General features: G+C 30.7%; 2 protein-coding genes across 2 annotated transcripts; one reads left to right on the top strand and one right to left on the bottom strand.

The window, feature by feature from the left end:
* Window positions 1–5: 5 nt before the first annotated feature.
* On the bottom strand, window positions 6–27,729 carry LOC111631558 (signal recognition particle subunit SRP68-like). The gene is made up of 11 exons (XM_023375817.1): window positions 27,598–27,729; window positions 16,356–16,422; window positions 15,971–16,280; window positions 6,351–6,433; window positions 6,074–6,269; window positions 5,763–6,002; window positions 4,634–4,852; window positions 1,143–1,237; window positions 952–1,069; window positions 743–871; window positions 6–665 (listed from the first exon to the last, which is right to left on the bottom strand). Exons 1-11 carry the CDS (start codon window positions 27,683–27,685, stop codon window positions 438–440), a joined length of 1,773 nt encoding a protein of 590 aa, XP_023231585.1. The 5' UTR covers window positions 27,686–27,729; the 3' UTR covers window positions 6–437.
* Window positions 16,855–19,202, top strand: LOC111631559 (histone-lysine N-methyltransferase SETMAR-like). The gene has a single exon (XM_023375818.1). It carries the CDS (start codon window positions 17,937–17,939, stop codon window positions 19,005–19,007), a length of 1,071 nt encoding a protein of 356 aa, XP_023231586.1. The 5' UTR covers window positions 16,855–17,936; the 3' UTR covers window positions 19,008–19,202.
* Window positions 27,730–27,996: the final 267 nt, after the last annotated feature.

Raw genomic sequence — 27,996 nt, 5'->3', positions numbered from 1 at the left:
CTTACAGAGTAACAAGTAGCAAAAAAGTAATCATTATCAGTAATTATTACTGATATATCGCTATTTTGTATAATTTACAAATACATCGGGTTTTTTTTAGTAATATTCCTCTCACGAGATGTGTAAAAAGACTAATAAAGTTTATGTTCAACAATGGAAGATATTGATACATTTTAAGAACAAAGTTTTTTTTTTGTTTCTTTTTATATAACAAATTATAAGGAAATTAAAACAGTTATACCTGAAGCCCAGAAGCAAAAAATTAAAGCAGCATCTAAAACCTGCTTCTGCAAATACCAAAACTGTATTGATCACAGTCAAACATAGGACATACATATGTAACTCTGGTGTGTATCAAAGGAATTTTTAAGATACAGCATAAAACAAATTTTAAAAAGACAGTAAAAAATTTCCTAAACCATAAATTAAAAGTAAGATTATTTTTTCCAGCCTAGCCATCCTTTTACAAAACCCGTAATTCCTCCGCCTTTCTTCTGTTCCAGTCGATCATCTAAGGAAGGAAATTCCACGTGATTCAAAGCAAGATCAAAGAACAGAGGTTTACAGGGAATTGGTTTGAAATCTGGTGGAAATCTAGCTATGTTAGGTTGTCGTGATAGTAAGGATTGATCTTCACAGTATATATCTAACCGTTCCATGAGAGTCTAAAAATACATATTGAAATTTTAGAACCACATCTCATTTTATTACATAGCAATTAAAATATCAAAAAGCAATATACCTTTTTATCAATTAATGTTTGATTTGATTGGTCTGCTTGTTGATCTTTTCCCAAAATACTTAATGCATGTGCAGAATATTTACATCCTTCTATTAATCCTTCCAATTCTTTTAACGAAGTAGTTAATTTCTGAAATTAGATAAAGGGTGAATTTACCATAAATATTTAAAGTATTTAAAATATTTCATATTAACAAAATTGAAAATTACTTTGTCTAATGTATCACTTTTCAAGGCACGCTGAGAGTAATCCAAAGCCCGCTGATATAAGGCCATTGCTTCTACCCATTTATTAACTGAGGAATAGGCTTGAGCAATATAGTAACACCTGAAAAATTAAAAGTTACATAAATAAAATTAAAAAAATATAGATTTATGATCAAAAACATTTAAAAACTTGCCTATGAGCTTTGTAAGCTAATATCTGATTATTTACTTCTTCAATAAAGTTTGAATTGGAGTCTATTCCTGAAAGTTGTGTCATTTCGGAAAGATTCTAAAATTAGATAATTTAAATAAAATTATTTTTTGATTTAATTTTTTATCTTTTCATGAACCATTAATAATATTTATTATTAGATATTTTATTTAAAAATACTGCAGTAGAGTCCTGTAAACTCAACAGGTAATGAGTTTTATGGACTCCTATGTTAACAGTAAAGTGAGAGAAATGAGATTGTGTTAAAATGCAGGTTAAATTTGACCAGTTTTCATCTTCTTGCCAACCATAACATAATGCCACTAAATGAATTTGTTTAACATATAGAAGCATCATTTCTATTTAGACTAGTGTCATAGCTATGCTAGCAATGATGCTAGTCTAAATAATAGAATTTTTGTAAAGGAATTCATGTGCAAATTCATATACATAATTATGCACCATTAGTGACTATTTCTAATATTTGTAGTTAAATTTTAATTTTAAAAAAATATTGGCTATTTGATAGCTACTTTCAAGTTAGTGAAATTCACATCATGGCATTTTGCAGTAGCACCTTGGAAAAAGGTTATATTCTTTGTTAACATGTGGAACTGATAACAGGGAAATCTATATATATAAGCCATTGTTGCGTCTGTAACGGTATCCATTGCCTAAAACGCCCACTAGGGGCACTCTAGCGATGATTTTAAATTAACAATAAATTATTTTTATTTGTAATAGGGTTTTATTATTGACATGAATTTATTATTTATACCACGGAATGGTATAAATAATTATTATATGCCCTGCCTTGCCTTATTATATGCCTTGATTAACCTTGCGCCGCACATTTACAACATCGCGTATTGACTCTCAGGAAATTTGTTGAAAAAATGGAGGATACATTTAAAATCAAAGTTTAATTTGTTTTTTTACTTTCGCTTGTAAACTATTTTAAAGTATTTACAGAATGTTTAATAGATAGAAATCTAGATCTGTATGATGTGATTGGGACTTTAACAGAGCTGTAGAGCATATTGATAGGAATAAAAAAGTCAAAGAAACTGTGCCTCGTGGGAATTTGTAAAGAATGCCCACTAGGGGTTGTCCCAGACTACTAGTATTTCTAGAAATTTTCAAGAAAATAGATCATGGATTTGGGAGATATTGTCCCACCCCTTAAAATCTCTTGAACCAATCTGAAAACTTAAAAGATAATAGTAACAATTGTTTGGGATAAAAGTAAATAAAGAATTCTGGGAAATCTATCATCATTCTTCACAAGTGACACTCGCTAACTTATTTGATCCTAAGGTTAAGTTATCAGTCCAAAGAGGTGGGGCATAAGATAATTTTGGATGAGATAATTTTATATGTACCAGTATTTATTAGTGAATGTTGTTTCCAAAGGGGGCATTTCACAGGCCTTCATTGTCCCTTCACAGCTCTCCATCACCAAAGTGTATGGCAAGGAATGCATTCAGAAGAATCTAGAATCCTTCCAAAAGAAACCTGACCAAGGATACATCTTCTGGCCAGACATGACCATGCTCATTATGTTCGCAAGTTGCTAAGTTGGACCATTATGGAATTTGATACATCTCCCACGAAACCAACATTCCAAACATTCTGCAATGCTGGACAATTTTGGAACCAACCAAAGAAAAAAGTTTACGAAAACAATTGAGAAACTGGATCTGTGAAGGTGATGGAGGACAGAATCGAGGCCAAAGTACACCTCTTCAAATCTGATCATTTCTGGAGGCTAATGGAACAAGTTAACTTTAAAGTTCAAATTGCAGCCAATCACAGTCATGATCATGTCATCTGAATGTTAAACAACTTATCTATACCCATAAAACTTAAATTTGTGTAGATTTTTACAATAGAACTTATGGTTCAAGAGGAATTGGAAAGGCGTAACACTCAACAGTGTTCAAAATTTTTTTAAAGTAGCAGTTCCAAATTAATTTTATAATTTTACTTAGAATAAATTAACAATTTTAAAGCTTTAAACTTTAGAATAATTTTAAAACCTGTTGTGAGCAAAAAATGGAGAAAGAACTTTTATTTGTAAATGGTTGAATGGAGAAAAGTTTAAATTAATAAAGATTTAAAAAAAAAAAGCTCCAATAAGCAACAAATGACCAAATAAAAAATCATTAATTAATAATTTCTTAGAGTTGACATAGTGACTCTCGATCAAAATTATAAAAAAAAACCACTTCCTGCTATTATTGGGATCATAAAATTATATTTCTGTTAAATAGAACAATTCAAATAATTAATAGTATTCATTTTATAATATATAAACTGAAAATGCAAGTAACACACCTCAAAACTTAAATTAAGAAGCTTTTGCTTTTTTTTCTTTCTTTTTTTTTTTAATTTCCAAAAACTTTTTGAGGCAATTCAATTTCTCATCTTTAGTGATCTCAAAAACAGACAGCATAAATGAAAAAATAATTATTTGTTTTTACTGTTCATTTAGAGATTGCTGAAAATGAGAAGTTGAATCTTCTTGAAAACACTTTAAAATTAGAAGAAACTGGCTTCTTAATTTGAGGTTTGATGTGTTTTGATTGATATACAAACATGGAATCATTCTTTCCCTGCACTGAAGATTGATATTGAATTTTTATGCAATTCATTATATATTAAATAATAATTATTTGTACATTTATATAAATAAATAAATATTGTTTTTATTCTGAATAGTTTTTGTATGTATGAAATTATATTCTGATCAGTCATATGAATTCCTTTTGGAATTTTCCAATAACTTAAAAAATAGTAAGTAGCTTGAAAGTAACATCAAACTATTATTACACTTTAACATGATTATTTTATATTTAATCTTTAAAAACACTAATAAACATTTTGAAAAGCTTGAACTCCAAATAAACTTGATACAGTATTTTCATATAGTTTCAACTAACAATGATTATGTTATTTTTACAAATTCAAATATCAAGCTTAAAAAATCCAGCAATGGTATAACTTTCCTGGCCAAACTTTAAAAGTGTATATAGCACCATCTGTTATGAGATTTTATTTAAATTTTTTACATTATTAATCTTTATAAAATGGCAAAACATTAATTAAGAGGGTGGAGATGAGTTTTACAAAAAAAAATTGTACGTGCTAATAGCAAGTAAAATCTCCATTAAGTCCAATCCCGCTCAAGATATGATACATGACCTCCCTCTATCTCAAACTGTAATTCATTTCAAATAAAAATGTTTTCAAACCACTATTGAAATTTGATAATTTGCTAGAATTTAATTATTGATTAAAGTGATTATTACCTCAAAGAAATTTTTTTTAAATTTGATACCTATGTTGAATATTATTTTATCAATTATTAAAATGAAGAAATATTTCACACATATCATCTGTTATATTTAGTTAATAATTGTTACATAAAATACAATGATTGTAAAATGAAAAATTTTATTAAATGAAACATACCTGTATTATAATTTCATAAGGTCTAATAAGATCTTGTGGTTTAGTTGATTTTTTCCCATCAGAATTGTTATCTATGTTCTGTTCCAAATTTTTCTTTAATGACTGAATCAACAATAAATTACGTTCTATCGTTTTGCTGAGTCGAATATAAATCAAATATGAATGAAGATAAGACAAACTATACTGTGTTCCATGGCTCTGAGTCTTTAGTTTATAATTCTGTATAAAATCAAATGAAATTAATAATTGTTAACAATATACATGGTGTTAAGAAATTTGACATATAAAATAAAATGTGTGGTAGAGAGGTCAATACAAGCAATTTTGGTCTTAAGAACTGGATGAACTGGGTTGCTGAAGCTTTCCTTGTGAGATATATCCTCCTAAATTTAGACTGTAATTTTATCTGACTTTTGTATGTATTAGATTATTTGTATAAAACAATAATTTTTATTATTTGAAAACTAAAATAGCCATTTCTGTGTATATACTGTCTACTTGGACCTTGTTTATTAATAGGACTTATTATACCAGTCTAGTTTCTGATTAGTAAAGAGAGGAGATCTTAGTCAAAAGTCAAAACAAAATATTTTTATTTTCACCTGACATGTAATGAAATCTAAGGCAATTTAGATTTCGTTACATGTCAGGTGAAAATAAAAATATTTTGTTTTGACTTTTGACTAAGATCTCCTCTCTTTACTAATCAGAAACTAGACTGGTATAATAAGTCCTATTAATAAACAAGGTCCAAGTAGACAGTATATACACAGAAACAACAAGGACATAGAGGTAAAAAGAATTAAAATAGCTATTCACCATTTTTTTTCATCCTGCTTGATCACTTAACAGCACTCCACACATAGCTTTAACAAATGTTTAATAGTAATGTCAGTTTTCTCTGTAAGGTATTTGTACATCACAGAGCAGCAACTACTACCAAAACTTTAGGAGACTATCTTGTAAAGGAAGCTGTGTCAACTCTCTGTTCATAGGACCAAAAATTGTTTATATTGATACGTCCTACCATCCACTTTATTTTGTCTGTCTAACTTCTTAATAATATGTACAAAATCTGATTAGACAATTTAGAACATTGTTTTAGCATTGTGTTGAACATAATCATTACCTGATCACTTTTTAATTCATCTTTGATAACTTGTAAAGCATCTTTACATTCTAGTAACAAACGTTCATATACAGCAATCTTTGCTTCTAAATCAGGTGCTTTATTTACTTCAACTTCAGATTCTTGAACATTCAGTAAAAATACTCTTACTTTTTCCTGTCGAACAGGAACAGTTCGACCCAACCAAGTAACTTCAGACAAAGTGGCAGCTTGCTTTTCTCTTGTTTGGGCAATAAGATTCTGTAATTTTTTAGCACAAATTTTTTATTTTATAGTTTAATCAGTTTAAAATAAATATTTATATTACTTACATCTAAGTTTGTTGCTAAAATATCTTCACCACCAGTTTTTCCAGACAGTCTCATTTGCATAAGATCATTAATAGCCGATTCATCACCAATATTGTAGGCACAGTAGCGAATATTCGGAGTAAGTTCTTCAACTCGTTGTTTGTACAATGCCCTCTCATCTTCATTAAGTGCTTGTGAGAGTTTTTCGTATATTGTCCTTATTAAAACAAAAAAAATCTAAATATAATTTAAGTAACATCACAAATAAGTGAATTGTTTTAATTATCTCCTAACTTACTGTGATCGCCGAAAATACTCCATTGCAGGTTGCCATTCTTGTAATTCAAATTTCAGTGACCCTCTTATCCATGCTGCATAGGCCTAATTTTCAAAAGAAATTATGAATAAGTTTATAAAATATTAATAATTAACTAACTAATTAAAACAAAATATGTATAACAAATTTCTTAAACAAAATTAAAGAACTGTCTTTTCATATTAAGTTCCAAAATATCTATTAATATATAATTTTAATTTTATATATTTTTGTGTATTTTCTAGTAAATTCATTCAGGCAAAGACAACAAAATAAACAAGAGAACATCTAATGTATAATATAATCTTAATTTTATACTTTTGTTTGCATGTTTTCAATAATTTCAAAAATTAACATCAACACACATTAATTTTGAAAATAAAATTAAAAACTGTGCAATACTTAATGGAACAAGAAAAAATATTACTGTAGAGATTTATTATTACAAGGAGAAGTTTTTTTAAAAAATATCATCTTTCTTATTTAAAATTGTCAGACAGAATATGGTTATTTCTACAAAGTTAATGACAATTCTAGACAATGTTAGAATGGAAAAATATATAGTATTCTCCATCAGTTTCTTTTAGTACAGTCGATCCCCCTATAAGATCATTGATTTTTCCGTTTTATCTGAATTACATGTTGTACGAGTCACTTAGATTTTACAAATATGTGAGCCGTTCACAGCCCGGCACACGTATTTGTAAAATCTAAGTGACTCGTACAACATGTAATTCAGATAAAACGGAAAAATCAATGATCTTATAGGGGGATCGACTGTACAACATTTAAGGAATTTTATCACATATTATTTCTACAGTATCCATATATTAAACATCAAAATCCAAAATCTGTCAGAACCTGAACCTTCCTAGGCAAAAATGAACTAAGTAAAACTAAAGCTAAAAAGGTAAGCTATGCTAATTCTAAAGCCACCATGTCCAACCCGTGGCCCAGTCAATGCTTTTGTGTGGCCCTTTTAAAATTGTAATTACCTTGTATAAATTTTTATTGCAATAAAATATCACATGTATAATTAAATACATTAATATGATGTATAACACCTTATCATCTACACTCAGAAATTAAAACAGTTATTAAATATTTTTTAACAAAGCTTCAAATGTATTGCAAATACCATATATGTATGTACTGTACTGTACAGTACATACTGTATGTATATGTATTTATTTAGTACGTTTACAACAACAAAAGTTTTTAAATTGGTATTTTAGTATAATGAAATCATATTTCCTTAAATTTGCCTTATATGTGTAAAAAAATGTCAAACAATACACACATTCTTAAGTTAGAATGATATTCTGTGTTTCCAATAAACAATAAGAGATTTGTTTTCTTTAAATTATTTGAAAATAAGCCTAATAAAATTTAAATTAGAATTACACATTTACACGTAAATATAAATTTAAAATCATTCCGTGTTTAAATAAAATCAAAACCTTTAAATAATCCAGCAAATCGTTTTTTAATATCTTAAAAAGCTTTCGAACGCTTTAAGCGATCATCCTCAGTTATCATTTTGAATCGAATGAAGAATTCGAAATTACGTAAAACAAAATTTAAAAAGTGGTTACATAAATGTACGTTAACATTTACCAAGTTTAAATAATTGCAAAAATGATACAAGTTAATTAAATTGAAACAAAGAAATAAAATAANCAGTTATCATTTTGAATCGAATGAAGAATTCGAAATTACGTAAAACAAAATTTAAAAAGTGGTTACATAAATGTACGTTAACATTTACCAAGTTTAAATAATTGCAAAAATGATACAAGTTAATTAAATTGAAACAAAGAAATAAAATAAAATAAAATTTATACATTCAGTAAAAATTATCTTAATTATTCTTCCCGCTTACGTAAACTACATCAACTCATCATAAAAGGATATCCATGCTGATGACAATCCGTCAGCATCCCTATGATTAATACAGTTTGTGTGCAACTGCGCCTTGTGAATTTCTTGTGAATTTCAGATGTTTTATGGCCTGCCTGGACATATACCGGAAACCCACTTATCTTCCTATCGTCATTCCTAGGAACTCCGCAGACCTTGAGTATATAAAAATCGCCGGTTTTCGTTCATGGATAATGAGGGCACACACGCATTGCACTAGCATCTGCGACACATACCAAGAATTGGATTATATACGAAACGTAGCGATACAGCAGGGATACCGTAGACAAAGAATAGATGCTTTCATTGCGAATTGTTGGAAGCGCCACCCCTCTCAGGGAGGGAATCAGCATAAAGAAAGGGTCGTGCTTAATTACATACCGTTCCTCAAAGGAATGGTTAAAAAAATTACCAGAGATAAGAGCATACAGATAGTTTACAAGCGTAATCCCACCGTATACAGGCTCTTAAGGAACGATAAAGGCAGTTATGAACGCAACATGATGGCAGGGGTATACTCAATACCGTTAAAAGACCGTAGATTTAATTCTAACACGGCAGGGGTATACTCAATACCGTTAAAAGACCGTAGATTTAATTCTAATTTAGTATACATAGGAGCAACCATGAGAAACTTAAAGAAAAGAATTGCTGAACATAAGCACTCGGTAAATAAAAACGTAGACTCTATGGTGCTTGCTGCCTTTGCCAAGCAACAGAATATCGAGGTCTTTTGGGATCGGGCGTCGATCATTAAAGCTACAAGGTCCAGGCAGGCCATAAAACATCTGGAAAAACTAGAAATTCACAAGGCGCAGTTGCACACAAACTGTATTAATCATAGGGATGCTGACGGATTGTCATCAGCATGGATATCCTTTTATGATGAGTTGACGTAGTTTACGTAAGCGGGAAGAATAATTAAGATAATTTTTACTGAATGTATATATTTTATTTTATTTTATTTCTTTGTTTCGATTTAATTAACTTGTATCATTTTTGCAATTATTTAAACTTGGTAAATGTTAACGTACATTTATGTAACCGCTTTTTGAATTTTGTTTTACGTAATTTCGAATTCTTCGTTCGATTCAAAATGATAACTGAGGATGATCGCTTAAAGTGTTCGAAAGCGTTTTCAAGATATTAAAAAACGATTTGCTGGATTATTTAAAGGTTTTGATTTTATTTATATGGTGTAGTCCAGTAAGAAAGTATTTTATTTATTTATTCCGTGTTTAGATTGTTAATGAGTTTTATTATGTTTAATTTCTTGTGACTCTATTTCAATGTTAAAATCATACAATTTGAAAAGACATTATGAACAAAAACATGATAATTTTAAAAAATATACTAGTGACAAACAAAAAGTGAAATTACAAATACTGAAGGCAAGTCTGACTGCAAAACAAAATGTATTTCACGAACAGTTCAATCAAACACCATCATTACTGCAGCTAAAGAAATTGTTCCAGGAAAAAAAGAAAGGAAAAAAAAAATCAAGATTTTCAGTCAAATCAGCCCATTACATCAAACTGTAGCATGAAGAATTGATAACATTTCAAATGAAATTTGTTCAATGCTAAACATTATTTCTAAGAAGTTTGTGAATTTCTCACTGACTTTGGATGAAACATCAGATATTAAGGATACATCTCAACTTGCCATTTTTATTTGAGGCTTGGATAGTGATATGATTGTGACCGAAATAATTCTCTATGGACTGAAATTAACAAATCTAATTGGGATCACAACAGATGGCACAGCTTCAATGATCAACAAGAATATTGGAGCTGTTAAATTAATTCTTGAGCATAGAGAAACCATGAAAAAAAGTTAAAAATCTTTGGAGCTTTTCATTTATCATTGTTTTTTCACCTTGAAAATTTATGTGCACAAGTATTTAAAATGAACCATGTTATGTTAAAACAGTTAGTGCAATAAAAAATAATTCTTTGAAGCATTGTTAGTTTCAAGATTATCGTCAAGAACTGAAATCTGAGTAGAGCAATTTGCTTTTTTATGTGAAAATTCAATGGTTAAGTTGTGGAAAATGCTTACAAAGATTTTGGAATTGTAGGGAAGATACTCAAATTTTTATGAATGAAAATGACCAGAATATTCTTGAATTATATGATGGACAGTGACTTTTGGATTTATGTTTCATTACAGATATCACAACAAAATTAAACGAGCTCAATAAGTAGCTTCAAGGTGAAAACAAATCGATCACAGACTGTTATCAAAATATAAAAGCATTCATAGCAAAACTCAAACTTTATAAAATTCAGTGCCCTTTCAATTATTACATAAATTTAATAGTGACAGAAAACATTTTTCTAAATATGCACAAGAAACTACTAATTTACAAAGAGAATTTCAGGAGAGATTTTTATATTTAAAGAATTATGAGAATATATTTAATATTTACTTATGTCCATTTAACATTATTGTGAAATCAACTCCAACAAATTTGCAGATGGAGTTAATAGATCTCCAGTCATCTTCTGAATTGAAATGTATGTTTGAGACCAATGACAAAGTTCAGTTTTATAAAAAAAAAAAAATACACTACCTGGACCTTCAGTCTGATCTCCTCTTCTGGTATATTTAACATTACAATATAACCATTATCAGAGATCAGAGATCATATTGGAAGAGAAGATTGAACTGGAGGTCCAGGTAGCATAACTGTCAATGCATCTGCTTGGTAAGTGGCAGTTGCAGGTTTGAGTCCACTCCAAGCAGATTTTTTTCTTCCAATTTAACTTAAATGTTAACATAATTATTAAATTTAATATGAGATGGTGCCTAAGGTCAAATTTATTAGTAATTTATAGTTATCATCACCAAATTATAGCCAGATGACATATAGCAGTTGAAGGAGTGTTATTGTAATGAAAGAAAAAAAAACTAAAGGTTAGTGGCATAAGCAAGCTCAAAAACATAACATAAACAGTTATTTCTCATTAAATGAGATCCTAATACAAATTAACAAAAAAGTTACACATTAAAAAGGCAACGAATCAAGTAAAACTATTAGTGAACATATAGTGACGGCAGTAATAAGTGATTACAATATCATAGCAAAGAGACCATTTCCTGTACAATAATGGTACAATTTACAAGAATCTTTATGTGGTGGCAAGTGAAACTGGAAATCAAGTTTTCCTGTGTTTTCAGAGAAAAAAAAGTTTTGCTTTTTCCCTAAAATCATAGTGTAAGCAATTAAATTGTTGAATGATGATCATGTCTACGTTGTAGATTAAATAATGTAAATTTTAGTTAAAATAAAGTTTTTTGAATTTGTATTAAGAAATTTGGGAATCAAACTAAATTTTTGATTTCTTTCTTGATAATTTTTACAAACTATATTTAAATCATATCTAGATAATTGGAAAATTGCACTAAAATGTTTTGAGTTTTATAAAAAGAAATACATACTTTTAATGAAAATAATTTACACTTCACACCAGGAAAGTTATAGAAAAGAAAGCACAGTAAAATGGCATTAAAAACACATATTTTAATAAAAATTGCAAGTACTTTCAACAATTTAACAGTTGTCATCATCAGACAACAAAATCAAATACAATTTTTAAACTTAAGAATAGAACAAAACATAAACAGGCTTTTTTTAAAATATAAAGATGTGGCTGATTTACCAAATATTTGTAAAGCCAAAACAAACTAAAATAAAACTAAATACAGGTAACCCCCGTATAACACGGCACTTCTATAGCACGGATTCGCTCTAACACGGTTCGAGAATTGGTACCATCCCCCGTATAACACGGTACTTTTATAGCACAGATTCACTCTGACACGGTTAAAGAATTGGGTAAAACCCTCGTACAACATGAAATGTAATAAATTTTTACATACTTATGTAATAATAGTTCACGAAAATTATTATTTTCGTGAACTATTAGTACTTAAGTATGTAAATTTTCTCTTCTCGCCTTCTGTCGATAGACGTGGTCCTTCTCGAAACTTGTTTCAATGTTGACAGATCGCAACGCTTCTGCTTCTGATGTTGCCGAATGTTTTTCCCTTATTTCATACTTGCTTTATTCTTCATAAGTGCTTAGCACCATATAAGGAAATTTATAAAGACCTTTTAACTAGAAGCAAGCAATCTAAAATTACATACATTTTGCAAAAGGTAAAGCATGGATCTGAAGATAATGCAGAAAAATGCTCAGAGGATAAGGATAACTTGCCAAAAAGAAAACGCTCTCGGTTAATTAATAGTGTTTTTAGTGATGACGAAAAAAACATTGTTTAATTTATATTAATATGCATCACTTAAAAAAATTTTAATGAAGATATTTATCTTAATTATGAAAATATACTAGCATGTTTTTTAATTTTTGGAACCTAACCCTCCTTTTCGTATTAGTTCTTTGTTTCGTATAACACGGATTCGCATAACACGGCAATTTTTTGGAACGTAACTACCGTGTTATACGGGGGTTACCTGTATAAGGTTTACACAAAATTATCTACAAAACTGGAAATCCCCTAGTGTAAAATTTGATGTGAGCATCTACGAGCCAAATTGTTTAAATAATGCTATCACAATTTCAGAATATTGCTGGTAGGGGAATTATATATGGTAATAAAAAAGATATAAAGATTTTCCCATATGAACAAAATTCTTTTGTTATAGCACCACCTCAGTAACCTATCATGAGCTCAAAGCAGTACATAATTGTGCTCTAGTATTCTTTTGAGAGTTCAGTTGTACCATATTTTTGTGGATTGACTAGCATGCCGCATAAAACTGGGAAACACCAGCAGGCTGAAAACCCTGGGGTTACCGGCACCTTTGTTAAAATAAAATTAATCAGATCTAACAAAACTAGTTAAATAAATGTTAACATTCTTCCAAGTACAATAAAATAATAACATTGTAATTTAACTGATTTAAAATCAGAAAGTGAGTGTTTGTTTACAAGATGATAAAACAATTAAGGACTTATTGACAGTAGTAGTAATTGTAATAGTAGTAGTTGTTAGTCAGTGTGGGCTACATTGACTAACAACTACTAAAAATCTCACCTTAAAAATAACACCTTCCTCTCAAATTTCACACAAAGCAGATGTTAATCAGTGTAAGTTGAGATAATTTACAGTGTGTTTCTGAAATTTTATATGTTTATTTTTGCATTTTTGGGATCAAATTACAATAAAATAAACATAAGGAAAGCACTTTCGGCATATCATGAGTATTTTACAGCATTAGAAAGAAGACAAAATGCAGAAATTAAACATATAATCATACTTAATGAATCATCAAATACCTGATGCTAAGAAATGTTTATTAAACAAACATTAATGTTTTCGACCCAATATGATAGGCCATTTTCATATAATCATAGTTTTTGATTAAAGGCTGACAGTTTCACAGTTTTAGAATAAAACCCATGTTTTTATGTGGAGGTAATTCATTTGTTTTTTCTGCTGGCATTCCCCAAGATAAACTGGCAAGCTGGTTTTTACCATATGGAAATATCTGATTTCATGTTCTTCCCAGATAGACTGCCATGCCAGACAATCCAAGAAAATACAGTAGATGCAATGTCACCTTGAAGCTCCACAACATGGACTTGCAACATTCTAGCAGTGGCCCCTATGTACATTATTGTAGCTCCTGATAACAAATGCCGCAATGGAATTGAGTAAAACAGATTTTTCATGTAAAGCAAGATTGTCCACGTCATTACACAACAACTTTTGCAAAGCAGGCTGAAAATAATTTATAAAGTCATGAGTTCTAAAGACATGGGCTATGCATAAAGATAAAAAACCCACAAAAAGAATTAGAGAATGAACAATCTTGTTCTTGGTCTGTCTGTTAGTTTTGGTTTTCCTGCAAATGTTAAAATAATAAAATCACAACTTCACTTTTTTGCCTGAATTTCAGCAGAATTAAGTCCTTATGAGTTTGTTAACAAATAGTATTCATATCATTAATGTTACCATTTCAATTTAAAGTGAATAAATGACTAGTAACACTTCACAGATAATGTTCTTGTAAGATATAGTCCTTTCATTTTGTCAAATTGATCAATTTCATTTCTGTCTTCTCTCATACTAATATAGTGAGGTTCTACACCTCACTATATTAGTGTGAAACTAACTTTCTTCATTTTCAACGACAGAATAAAGTTGCTGTGAAGCATTTCCTTATATGTTATTGGTAGCCATTGTCACACCAACATAAAAAGTAAAATTTACTTTATTGTTATATAATGAATGAAAGATAATCATGTACTCCGAACCGATTACAGTGTGCAGATAAAGAAAACAAACAAAAACAAACTTTTTCAAACTCCCAGAATTCTTCATCAAATTTTGTAATGATTCCCTGATGGTTCAAAATTTTTTTTTTTTGTTTTTATTTCTAGTTGATAGATAGTTATGCTATCCTATGTCCAAACTTTGCCTCCAGAATAATTTAGATATAACTGTACTGACCTTTTAATCAAAATGATTAAGTCCAAGACTAATGGATGTTTATATTTTTTCCAGTTCTCTTTGACTATTCCAATTTAAGTTATGTCATGCTTTGAGTTCCTCAAATAATGAAAAATTAGTTTATTCTTTAGTACAAAGCTAACACACATTTTTTCAATAACAGCATTTCCTAATAATATCCCAGAATGCTTATCTACCTTTCCTATTTATGCAAAAAATTTTATAAAGGTGCTCATTACTAAATACAGATCCAGTAAAGAACAAAGAGAATATAGCATGAACATATCATACTAGTCCCTATTCCTCTCCACTTCCCAGTATATGATATATCATACAACTTTGTGACAGAATATTTTGTATTCAATGACAAATAGTGTAAAATCTCTAATCAGATATGATTCAGAGAAGATTTATGAAATATTCAGTTAAAACAAATTAAATCTGAAAATCCAAACAAAGTATTTTCTCTCTGTAAGAGCCCAGGAAAGAAAGGATTATGGTCTGTTATTACTCTCAATTAAATATAACAGTAACTGTTTTCATATAGTCCAAGAAACTTTAGTGTAGGAAAAGAAAATCTTCACTAAACAGATAATATGTCTGTGGTAAAAATTTTTAAATATATGTATGATAATTTTTAGACCAATAAACTTCCACTGTCATCTGTCTGTCTTTCCTTAAGACACAAGAATGGAATTAGACAGATGAAATCCAAGACCAGATACGAAAACCTTAGAGGCAGGAGGCCCTAATTAACTATATATGAACTTCCAATTTGTATTTGCATTTGCAGTTATGTTTTTCAATTTAAAAGTTTTTCCTGAAAGTAGTCAATAGATGCTTGGCACAACTCTATTGTTATAGGAAAAGTATGATGTACAAAGGCAAGATACTACTAATTTGAGGTGAATAGCATACATTTTATATTAAATAAATTACAAATATGATTAAAAATTGCAGCTTGGCATTGTAATCATATATATAATATATTATTTATATATCATATAAATAAATAATTGCTCATTCTAATTTGTATTTTTTGCAGTCCTAAGTAAAATATTGTAAAATTTAATTAGGAAACTTACAAAGATTTACTTTCATAATATTTGAAAATAAAAGCAACATTTCAATTCAATTATTTTTTTTAACATTATTGATTCATTTAAACAATATTAAATTTAAAGTATATTAAATCTAACCTGAGCTTCTAATTTGGTCCTAGCATCACATTTTGTGCTCTCACACAAACTTTCTAATTCTTCAATATGTTTCACAGCTTTCCTCAAACGAGTGATTAGATGAAATCTTTTTCGTGGTTCAGTATTTGCTTCCTGTTTCAATTGCATGGCATGGCCCCAAGCTCTTTCTGCAGTCATTAATGGAATGTACAAATATCTAATATCGGTCAAAATATCTTCAGTAACTTTTTTTGCTTGGAATCGATGTTTCGTACCTTGGACAAAATGGAGAGATTTTCTAAGCCTGCGTAATCGACGACTACAATAACTTCTGTAAAATAAAATAAGTTTTTATAACAAAAAGTTAAAATATTTTAATAAACAGATCGCCATTGAAATGTAATACCTGTAACGTTGATAATCTCCATGACGCAGGCCATGTTGTTGTTGAGCATCTTTTATTATATGAAGAACTTACTATTAAGGAAAATCTTTTCTAATTTTTATTATCTATTAGAAATTTAATAGTTGTTAATAATTAAACAAAAACTATTTACAAATTTTATTTTCATATGATTTTAAAATAGAATACACTAAATGCCTTTATTTTTTTTTTATTCTTCTCTTATAATTTTTATGTAAAATTTATTAGAATTTTCTGAAAAATAATACTGAAATTTTATATTTTATTTGTCATTAAATGTACTAAATTATCTGATAAGTTCAATCAACAGTATCCCATGCTGGTTGCCTACTAGTTAGAAACCTTACAATAATATAGTAATCTTTATAAGATGATAAAAATAAACACTTTAGAAGATAAATTATAAATGCAAAAGTAAATATATTACTAAAATATTTAAACAATTTCTAATTATGATTAATCAACTATATAATCATAGCACGTTTTGTATAAAATCAAATCACTTTTTGACGAATTCCTCAGAATAAAAATATGTTCATTGTATAATAAATATCTATTTTATCACAAAAGTAGCAGTCATTACCTATCATAAATATCTGCTTCATAATGAATGGCTGCTGCTGGCCATAACACTTATAATGACCAAAAAAAATATAGTCTAAAGGCAATAATATTTGGAACAGATGACAGATTTAGTAGGAAATCACATTTTATCTTTTCCTTACGAAGAAAGCCATTTTTGTCACCACAAAATTCTAAGTAGATCTTAGCCCAGATTTGACCATCAGTTGCATATACATGCATTCAAACAAATGCATTCAAGAAGCAATGTGATGTACAAATTTTACTCCATTGTCTTCCATGAGGATTTCCGATTTAAAAATCAGCATTTCTAATTCTGACACATGTTACACTTGCAACTTATTCATTGTGCAATATAAGGCAAATCCCACTGAGAAATAGTAGTACCAGAAAAAAACCTGAAAATGTATGAAAGGAAAGCTGAGACCACTGAAAACGATGGAATAAGAGGAAATCAATTTCTAGAATTTGGCATTCAATTACCATTTTAAAGGACTTGTAATAAGAAATGTTCGTTCCAACATTGACAAACAGCCAGATATTTTACTTCTGTTTGTTGTTTCGTTACAACTGTGCTGTTCATTTCAGCAATATTGGGAGGATGCCTACATATGCATGTGAGCTGAGGGAATTTCAGAAAGAAGAGAAATGAAATTGCATCATATATCTTGAAAATCATACAAACAACTTTGGTGCCACAGATACTACTACATTATATACAACAATATTATTGTAGTTACTTTTAAAAAAGCACAAGAAATCTTATTGACATGTTCTGTTCAAAATAATTTGACAAGATTTTTTTCAACAGTGTATGTACGAGGCGTGTTTTTAAAGTAAGTACCGTTTTAATATAACGCCGCTGGAGCGCTGCAGTCGGCACTTAGCGCATGCGCGCTGTGTACCTACATCTGCTGGGAAGCCACAAACGCCATTACGGAGCCAATCGACTGTGTTTACTGTTGTTTGTGTGTTATTGAAATGCCGCCGCTCATTGAGAATCCCGCCGACTGCGAAGTGCGTGCCGTTATTCGTTTTCTCAGTGCTAAAGGCTCGAAAGCGGCTGAAATTCATCGCCAAATCAGTGAAGTTTATGGTGAAAGCGTTATGAGTGAAGGAATGGTACGAAAATGGGTTAGGGCCTTTAGTAATGGCCGCACAAACATTCACGATGAGGAACGAAGTGGGCGACCTTCAGTCATTATCGACGATTTGATTGAAAAAGTGGACTGTAGAGTGAAAGAGAACAGACGATTCACGATTTCATCTTTATCTAAAGAGTTTCCTGCAGTTTCAAGAAGTGTTCTCTATGAAATTGTGACCGGACGATTAAATTATCGGAAGTTGTGTTCCCGTTGGGTGCCGAAAATGTTGACGGAGGAGCACAAAACCAAACGTTTGGCCAGTGCATTGACTTTTCTTGAGCGCTACAGTGACGAAGGAGATGATTTTTTAAGTCGTATTGTTACAGGCGATGAAACGTGGGTAGCCTACGTTACACCGGAATCAAAGCAACAATCCATGGAATGGCGACATTCATCATCTCCAAGGAAAGTCAAGTTCAAGCAAACAATTTCTGCTCAGAAAATCATGTGCACGGTGTTTTGGGACAGATACGGAGTGTTGCTTGTTGATTTTTTGCCTCATCGTGAAACAATCAATTCAGCTGCATACTGCGAGACTTTAAAAAAACTGCGCCGTGCAATACAAAACAAAAGGCGGGGCTTACTGAGCAAGGGTGTCGTTTTGCTCCACGATAATGCTCGTCCACATACGGCAAATCAAACTCAAGACCTAATCACATCATTTGGCTGGGAACAATTAGACCACCCTCCATACAGTCCCGACCTAGCGCCGAGTGACTATCATTTGTTTCTGCATTTGAAGAAGCATCTGGCAGGGCAGCGCCATAACAATCACGACGAAGTCAAAACGACCGTTCTGCACTGGTTGTCTCATCAGGCGGCAACATTCTTTGAGGATGGAATACAAAAGCTGGTCCCACGATACGATAAGTGTCTCAATATTAATGGGAATTATGTAGAAAAGTAGTGTAAAATATGGACTTTCACATAAATAAAAATTTTGTTAAAAATGTTTGCTTGTTTTTTTTATATTTCAAAATGGTACTTACTTTAAAAACACGCCTCGTATTTGTGTTCCTTAATTCTTTGTAGTACTGTGTGTCTGGTAGCTCCCACATATGTTTAATTGTGTGTTAAAGTGATGGTCCTCAATTTAAATTGCATAAACATCTGAAAAGTGTGTATATATATATGTGTGTAAGACAAATAAATACATATTATAATCAAAACTTAAAAACATATGTACAAGCAAACATAAATAGTACAAAAATAAAATAAAAATAGCAATTAAAGTAAACAAACAATTATCAGGGAACTAAGCCCAAGTTAAAACTTTGTATATAGATTTCCACACCATCAATAATGTGTCAGCATCACTATGATTGATACAAATCATAGTGATGCTGACACATTATTGATGATGATATACACATTATTGATGGTGACACATTATATAGTGATGCTGTATTTATGTTTGCTTGTACTTATGTTTTTAAGTTTTGATTATAATATGTATTTATTTATGTCTTACATCTCTTGTACTTCAATTGTATGAATGTTCTATTGATTAAGAATGTTCTTCACATTCTTTTTAATTTAAATTATTTCTGATCCATTTAATATTTTTCAAATGTTCTTTTTGTTCCTTTTTAAGTTTGATGTTCCAACTGAAGAATGTAAGGTGAAAGAAGGGAGAAAACATTTCTGGTTAAGACATGCAATGCTATTGGAAGGTAGCATTCAAAGACAGTCAATATTATTTTCCAATTCCCTCTGTTTGTTGCTATATACACAATATAGCAACACTAACGTTTGTGTAAACATATATACTACATAAGGTACAGAATATATTATATGGATCTAACATTGTTATCCATATGTCAAAAATCAAACAATAAAACTAAGATTGTGCAACATAGAAAAATAGCAGCTATTGTGTTAGACCCTTTGCCTGACAGAATGTGTGGCATATAATCATTGATAATAATGAAAAGTCTTATCTTTTTTTCTGAGGTGTCAAATAAATCTTTTAACTAAACATGTTAAGTCATCCTTCTGTTTAAAACAAGATTTGGTCACAAAATCCATGTCTTTAGGTTCTCTACAAAAAAAAATTTTTCTTACATTTCACAACTTGGCATTTAGACCTTTGGTCATTTCTAATCTTCAATTATTAATTAAACAATTTTTCCATTATTCAATAAAAATCTATTTCCTTAATGATTTATCTTCAAAAATGACACAATGCAAACTAATGGCACTTTGATATTCTGCTTTAACAGTTTATATTATTATTATTGACCTGCAATTTGAAAAAATTGTAGACCCATAATTTTCCACTGTCCTTCCTTAATCTTGAGAACAGACTTAGATAGATGAAATATGAGACCAGATATGGAAACCCTGGACAGGAGACCCCGACTGACTACATATGAACTTCTGGTTTGCACTAGAAGTCATGTTACTTCAATTCAAAAGTTTTTCCCTGAAAGCAATTAATAGATGATTGGCACAACTCTATTATTAAAGGAAAGTATGATGTACAGGGGCAATATACAACTAATTTGAGGTGGAGAGCATATGTTTTAAATTAAATAAATTACAAATATGATTAAAAATTGCAGCCTAGCATTGTGACAATCTCACAATAAACAATTGCTCGTTTTGTTTTCAAAACAACTTATTTGCTATTGTTAGCAAATAGCAAATCTTGATGTTATTTCCAAAGAGACTTACTTCCACTCATGTTTATTCCAAAACATTGTACCTCCTATACACCAATCAGGCAAGCTTTTTGAAGTCATATGACAAAAAAGATGGCAACTTCCATTCCTGATATTTCCTCTACAGAAAAATAAAGCAGATATTCATTTTCATCAACTTTTTAATTAAAAATATCTAGAAATGTCAGTTTGTGATGATCCAGTAGAGAGAAAAGGAAATAACATAAAAAAATGCAACATTTCAGAAGACGGGAAAAAGAAGGCAACAAAAAAGCAGAAGTATGCTAGCAAAAAAAAAAAAAAAAAAAAAAAAAAAAAAAATTGCATGACACATCAATAGAAGAGGCCTGGCATCTATTTTACTACCTAAGATGTATATAACTAAACCTTACAAACCTTTAAAATGCAGTCTATTTTATTACAGCATTTAACATTTTCGGTCAATTAATTGACCTTCATCAGGAATGAATCAAAAAATTTTCGATTTATACCAAACGAAACTGAGTTTAAAAGTTAGTTATTCATTCATAAATGCAGAGAAGAGTGTACAGTACAAGATGTATGTTCTATTCAAAACTGATAAACTACAGCAAGATAATTTTTATGCTCTCATATATGAACATAAATTGCTTGATCACAAAATGTACAAAACTTTTTTTTTGAGTCTGTCATATATTATACACACTGATATAGGATATACAAGGAGTAGAGATAAAGTGAAAGTTTGCCTTTGCCTAGCCATATTTTGCAGAATTTTTCTGATTCAACCAAAATAGCTACATACACTTGCTGATTATTTCTTCCAAAATAGATTGTCTTAAAGAGAAAGATGGGGTGAAAAAAATAGCAAAACTTATGAGCAGGCAGTCTCTGGAAACTTATTTGCCAAAAATGAATGTTTATTCAATTTTACGAGCTCTATGATGGCTTTTCTTTCCCACTAGACTTATTACACCATCAATTAGAAACAGGACAATCTTTAGAAAATCACATTTTCATTTCCTAGAGTATGCATTTCAGACTTTGAGTCCCTTTTCAACTCTCTGCGATGCAAATGGTTATGAGAAGCACAGAAATGGTGACAATTGATAACATATGGATGATAAGTATTAATTTACAGGTATCTGAGTAACTATGACAGTACTATACATAAAGTAGTAATGACAAGATGCAATTTTTAATCATATTTTAATTTGAAAAATCACATGATTTCTTGGTCCAGACTAGAAGTTCGCACATAATTGGGTCCTCCAGCCCCTAAGCTTTCCATATCTGGTCTTGATTTTCATCTATCTAACTTCATTTTTGAGATTAATGAAGGACAGATGGACAGATAGTTTATAGTTTGTAAAGAAAAGGCCTTAACTCGATGGTATAACCAGAAGGAAGAGGAAGGGATGGAGATAGGGTGGGGTGAAGGGTGGGGAGTGGGTGGGAATGGGAAGGAAAAGAGCAAAGGGGATAAGAAGAGAATAAGGGCACCAGCCGCGAACCGTCCGTACGGAGGGGACAATTTACGAATAACATGTATGGATTAAAAGAACGCGTGAAGGATACAGAGAGTAAAGATAGTGCCTTTGATAAGCATGGCCAATAGCTAGAGAAGAATAACACAAGGTGCCGGATGGAGTATGAACAGGGAGGCACCTTAATAGTTAGGTGCAATGGAGTAGGTGGACGGATACAGTCAGGTAAGAGTCAGTGAGTCTTAGGAGCTCGAAGGTGAGGAGCTGGAGAGAAGACTGTGTTAGGTGATGAAGGGTTGTAGTCCGTGAGGTGGAGTTTGTTAACATAGTTAACGAAAGCCATAAACGTGTCCTTGTCTTCGATGAAGGCACTGAGGTGGCAGGGCCAGTGGTGACCATTGTTTGTTAAAGTTTCTTTCAGATGTTGGCGGTGCACGGTGTGTTTCGAACAGGTAAAGATGAGATGGAATGGGTCATCTTTTTCTTTGATGGTACAGTTACAGAGACCATCTCCCTTTTTTAGGAAACAGTGCAGGTAGCATTTGAAGTTCCCATATGCTGTTAAAATCTGGGTAAGAGCGTGATTTGTGCTCAGGTGTTTAAGGTTGGATCTATGGACAACGTCAGGGAGGAAATTGTGGGTAATACGCCCAGTGGAACTGCTGTCCCACTCTCTTTGCCACCATGACATAAGAGTGGCAGAAAGTTTGCTGCATACATAAGAGATTGGAATAGAGGAGTAGGAGAGGTGAGATAGATGGACAGATAATAGTGGAAATATATAGGTCTGCAATTTGAATAGCAGCCCAACAAACTAAAAGTTTCAGATGTGTTTCTTCCCATTATGGCAGAGAAATAATAATTTAAATAAAGTAATTTCATTAAACAAAACAATAAAATGGTTAAAATTTAAGGTAATCACTGTTGAACAGGTACTTAGTAACATTGATTCCATTTATCCTTAAAAGCTCCTCATTGAAAGTATCTTCCCAAGACTCTTAAATATAAGGAAGATGTGAATGTTCTGCAAAAAAACAAACCCCAGCAGAAAACTGCAAGTATTACTATGTCTTAAATTGTTTAACAGAAACTACAATCTGGATTTTGAGATTCCTTCAATCAGATGTACCTTCTGCAAGGAATATGATATGAAAAACAAGATGGAAGTAAACTAGATAAAGAAGAAACAGCTTGTATGTGAATTACTTGTTCATAGTGTTCTGTGATCTCATGAATATAGAAGTACATTATAAGATGGCAACTGCATGTTTCATCATCAATATAACGCAGAATCAACCATGCACATGTAGCAATATCAGATGCTTTCTATTCCCATCAGGTTTGGGTAACTTTTTAGGTATAGTGTGTCACTATGGAAAGAAATCAAACCAAGGAGTTGAGGATCAGTGGCATTGCATGGGTGTCAGCCGCCCGGGGCAGAGGAAAATTTCGCCCCCCTTATTTAGGTATCTCAATTTAAAAGACTAAAATTCAGTTTCATCACAGAATAAGTAACGAAAAATTCTGTGCTAGTGTTGCCACCTTTTTAAAATCGCCGACCTGAACGGCAGGTGAGGTTTGTTCAAATAAAAGTTCCTGACGCATGCGTATGTCATTTTGCAATGTGAAGAATAATGTGCGGTGCATGCTGATTCTAAATCAGTTACAGTTAGCGACTAGGGAGACTTGGATAGGAGTAACGCGAGTGATCTAACTGTATTGGATATTGGAGATGTATATATATATATATATATATGTATACACACATATATATATATATGTGTATATATACACATATATATATATACACGAATAAATTGTACAAGAAAAACAAAAAAAAGGTCAACAGGTTGCGCACGATATCCCCGGACAGCGAGTAGATTCCCAGACTATCCGGATGGATGGTAACACTATTCCGTGCTCATTTCAATTGGTCCGAGTCGTAGGTGGACGAAAATATGAAATAAAATGGTATCAAATTCTTACAAGATATTATTATTATTTATTGTCAAATTTTGCCGCCCCCTAAAAAGTGCCACCCGGGACGGACCGCCCCTGCCGCCCCCCCTACGCTACGCTACTGTTGAGGATATGTCCTTTTGTACATGGAATGAATGAAAGCCATATTGAAAGTATACTTTAAAATATGGGAGTGGTAAAATATTTATAGTTTATTTCTTTTTATTTTGTCTGAGAAAGTTTTGTCAGTTATTAAGTTATCATACCATTAAATTCATTTAAAATTTTTCTTTAATACTGTGATTGCAAAATACTATAAATTTCCAGCAAATATAGTCAACTTGCCCTAAAACAAACACATATAAAGTGAATTCTCATATTAAAATAAATTTTTCTGTTGCCCTGGCAAAATGCCATTGTCACAACATTAACTTTTATGCAATAAAGCAAAAAAAAAAAATTTTCCAGAATTCATTAAACTGAACTATAAGTTATCTTCACAACTCTCCAAGAAATAACTCTATTTCCAATAAAGGTTGCTTTTTTAGCATTTTTCAAAGTGAACAATAAAAAGTAAACTATAATAAATGTTCTATTTTGAGTAGAATACATTTTCATCTCTAGTAAGCAAAGACAGGTTCAACTTCCAAACGTAGAGCAATTCAAACATCTGGTTTTAGCAGATATTCTACTGTATTCAGAAAATACGGGTTAATATTTAAGGATGCCCACCTTTTAAGTGGATGTGATCCCATGCAAACACTTGCTAGTTTGCATATCAGGGGTGCATATGGTAATGCCAAATTTGACTCCTTTTTATTCTTTTGGTATCAAAAACCATTTTCATTAGATGATACATCAAAGACTTGCTTACAAGTTAAAAGTATAGGTACAGAAATCTAAGTCTTTGTCTTTTCTTTGGTTGATCTTGACTTCACTCTATGCATAGTATAGCACATCAGGCTACTTTAATCAAACTGCAGCAGACGTGTGATACATGGGCATCCCATTTTATTCTTCTTTTATGTATTCAATCATTAATTTTTTTGTTACAATGTTCTCAGATATCCTCTTATTTTATTATTATTCTATCTTGTCCTATTAATTATCCTTCTTAATGTGTTCATTGTTGTAACATTCATCATTTGTTTACTCTTACATTTTTGGCTCTTGTACTTGGCTACATAAGTTAATATCAGACATATAAAAAATAATATCAGACATATTAGTTTTTATTTATTCTTAACTAAGATTCAATCCTCAGATATTGTATCATTTAAACATCCTGATATATTAGGTGTACTGTACATTACTAATTCATCCAGTATATTCTGTTTATATATTTGATACAGGAAAAAGTTCTTTAAAGAGGAAGAAAAAACAGAAAAATCTTTTTAAAATCATTTAATATTTTGCCTATGTACAACAGACACAGAACAAACTTCCAGTGCATATAATACAAAAAACAAACACTGCACAAAAGTTTTCCAACTCCTTCAGAGTTCTTCAGATGTGACTGAACAGTTACCCGATGGTATGTTATTGGAATTAATGCCTATTTGTAAAGCCAGTGTTTGTTTTTTGTATTATATGCACTGGAAGTTGGTTCTGTGTCTGTTGTACATATCTCCTGGCGTAAATTGGTGTGGATATTATTTTTCCTATTATAAATCTATATGGCCATGACTGTTTTAAATGTTTCAATCATGTAATTTTGGTCAATAACCAGTTTCTGATATGCATATTAAAATAACCTATACATAATATAAATTAATACATTCAGCAGTTTGTAATTAATCTTTGCAATAAAAAAAAAATTACATATATAGGGAACTTTAATTAAAATATCACCAAAATTGCTACTTGGCAATAAAAATCTTATCTGCCTTACTTCAACATTCAGAGTAAAAGTGAATCACAAAGCACACTTCAGGAAAAACAGAAGAATGTCAAGTTCCTGTGTGGGAGTCCCATTCACCATATATCTGGTGATGTCATAATACCATGCAGCAAGTTTGGACAAGAAGTCAGGAAGTGATGTAGAGAACCAATGGCAGTTTTTATGCAATGCTGTCCACCATTTTCAGATTTGGGATTTTTTATCAACAGACAGAAGATATGAGGAATTATTTGGAGTGACATTTTTTTCACTTTAATCTTTTCTCCGTAGACTAAAGCAGAAAAATTTTGACAAGACAAAGTCTGTGAAATACTGTTTAAGCAATGTGATCAAATGTGTTATTCAGAATGATTCTTATTTCTAAGTGACAGCTTAATATGTTACTTTTGCTTTCCAGACTACAAACTGATAAAGATACTAACACCTGTATTAATTAGCAAGTAAAACTGATGGCAATAAATAATTTGAAGTGGAAAAAAAATTTTAAATTGGTGAAATAGTGAAGGGTGGATGGTAGTTTTTTAAAATTTCCAAAAACAATCCCTACTACAGGAAATATTTGATCTAAAAACATCATTTTTAAATTTAATACTTTGAAATTGATTCTAGTAACAACAAATTCAAAAAACTTATACTGGGTTATATGTTTGAGTATGAAATTAAACTATAACTCTTTTCAAGAAGCAGCTAAAAACTATTTAACCACAACAGAAAACTGAAATGCCATCTGAGATTTGTTTTTGTGAATGCTTTTCAAACTAAGTTTAGCCTTCACATTTCACTCAAATCAATTTCTTTCTAGGTTAATACGGAATATGCAGCGCATATTGGCCATGACTCCGAGTGAACATGATACAGACGCGTGCATCCAATTAGCCAGCCATGTGACAAAAAGGCCATACATGCGTGGGAAATAATGTGTTCTGGGAGGTCTTTAAGAGAAACTGGCCCCATTTGGGTGCTACAGACATGGAGAAAACCTGGAAAACTCCATGTGGCCAGCCCATCCAAACCCACAACCAAACTTCCAGCATTCAAGGAACAAGGGCCACTTGGCCATCAAATTCTTATTGTAAGACGACCAGTCATTAGTAAATATTCTAGTATTCTGTTCTAAAAAATAGAAAGAAATGATACACCTGTAGACAAATAAAAAATTATAATATTTTCACTTTAATTCTGCTAATGTATTTTCTAATTTATGTAATCAAGTAACAAATGCTTATTTCAACTAATATGCAAAGTATTCTACTAGCGAAGGTATTTAAATGCTAAAATTCAAATTCATCATAAATAGAAAAATTATTAAATTAAATTGGAAGTGAGAATGGAAATTCTAATCTTTAATCAAAGATCAAAAACTAATTATTATTAAGACAGATTAATTATTATAAATGCTTATGAAACATCTGGTAATGTTAGGCTTAAGAGTGTAAAGACTAATTTATCTAAAATAACATTCAGATATAAAGATTATAAAGTAAACAAACCATATACATGCAAGGATACTTTCTAAGGTAAACGTTTGTTTATGTAAATTGGATTTATTTTCTGCTTGTTTGCTTTCGTTGGCCGATACAGAATCGCCAGTCGCCATGTTGGCTTAGAGCACGGCGCAGCGTACTCTACGGATAAAATTCCTTTCGCTTAATATTACGTTTAATTAATTCATTATATTTTCCCACTATAATTAGATATAAACTTTTAATTTATTTATTTTTCTGATTTAAATTTCAATATATATTTTTTTTATATTTAACTGCTCATTTAAACTAAAAAATATATGCATTTACAATATATTTATAAATATTGATGCATATATTTTTTAGTTTTAGAAAAAATGAATTGAATTTATGTCAAGTTTTATAAATCATCATTTACGTTTTAACATTTTTGAATTTAAAAAAT

This window comes from Centruroides sculpturatus, unplaced genomic scaffold (genome assembly GCF_000671375.1).
Source record: "Centruroides sculpturatus isolate CEXI.00-Female unplaced genomic scaffold, Cexi_2.0 scaffold694, whole genome shotgun sequence".
NCBI lineage: Eukaryota > Metazoa > Arthropoda > Arachnida > Scorpiones > Buthidae > Centruroides > Centruroides sculpturatus.
This window is presented reverse-complemented; position numbering and strand designations above follow the sequence as displayed.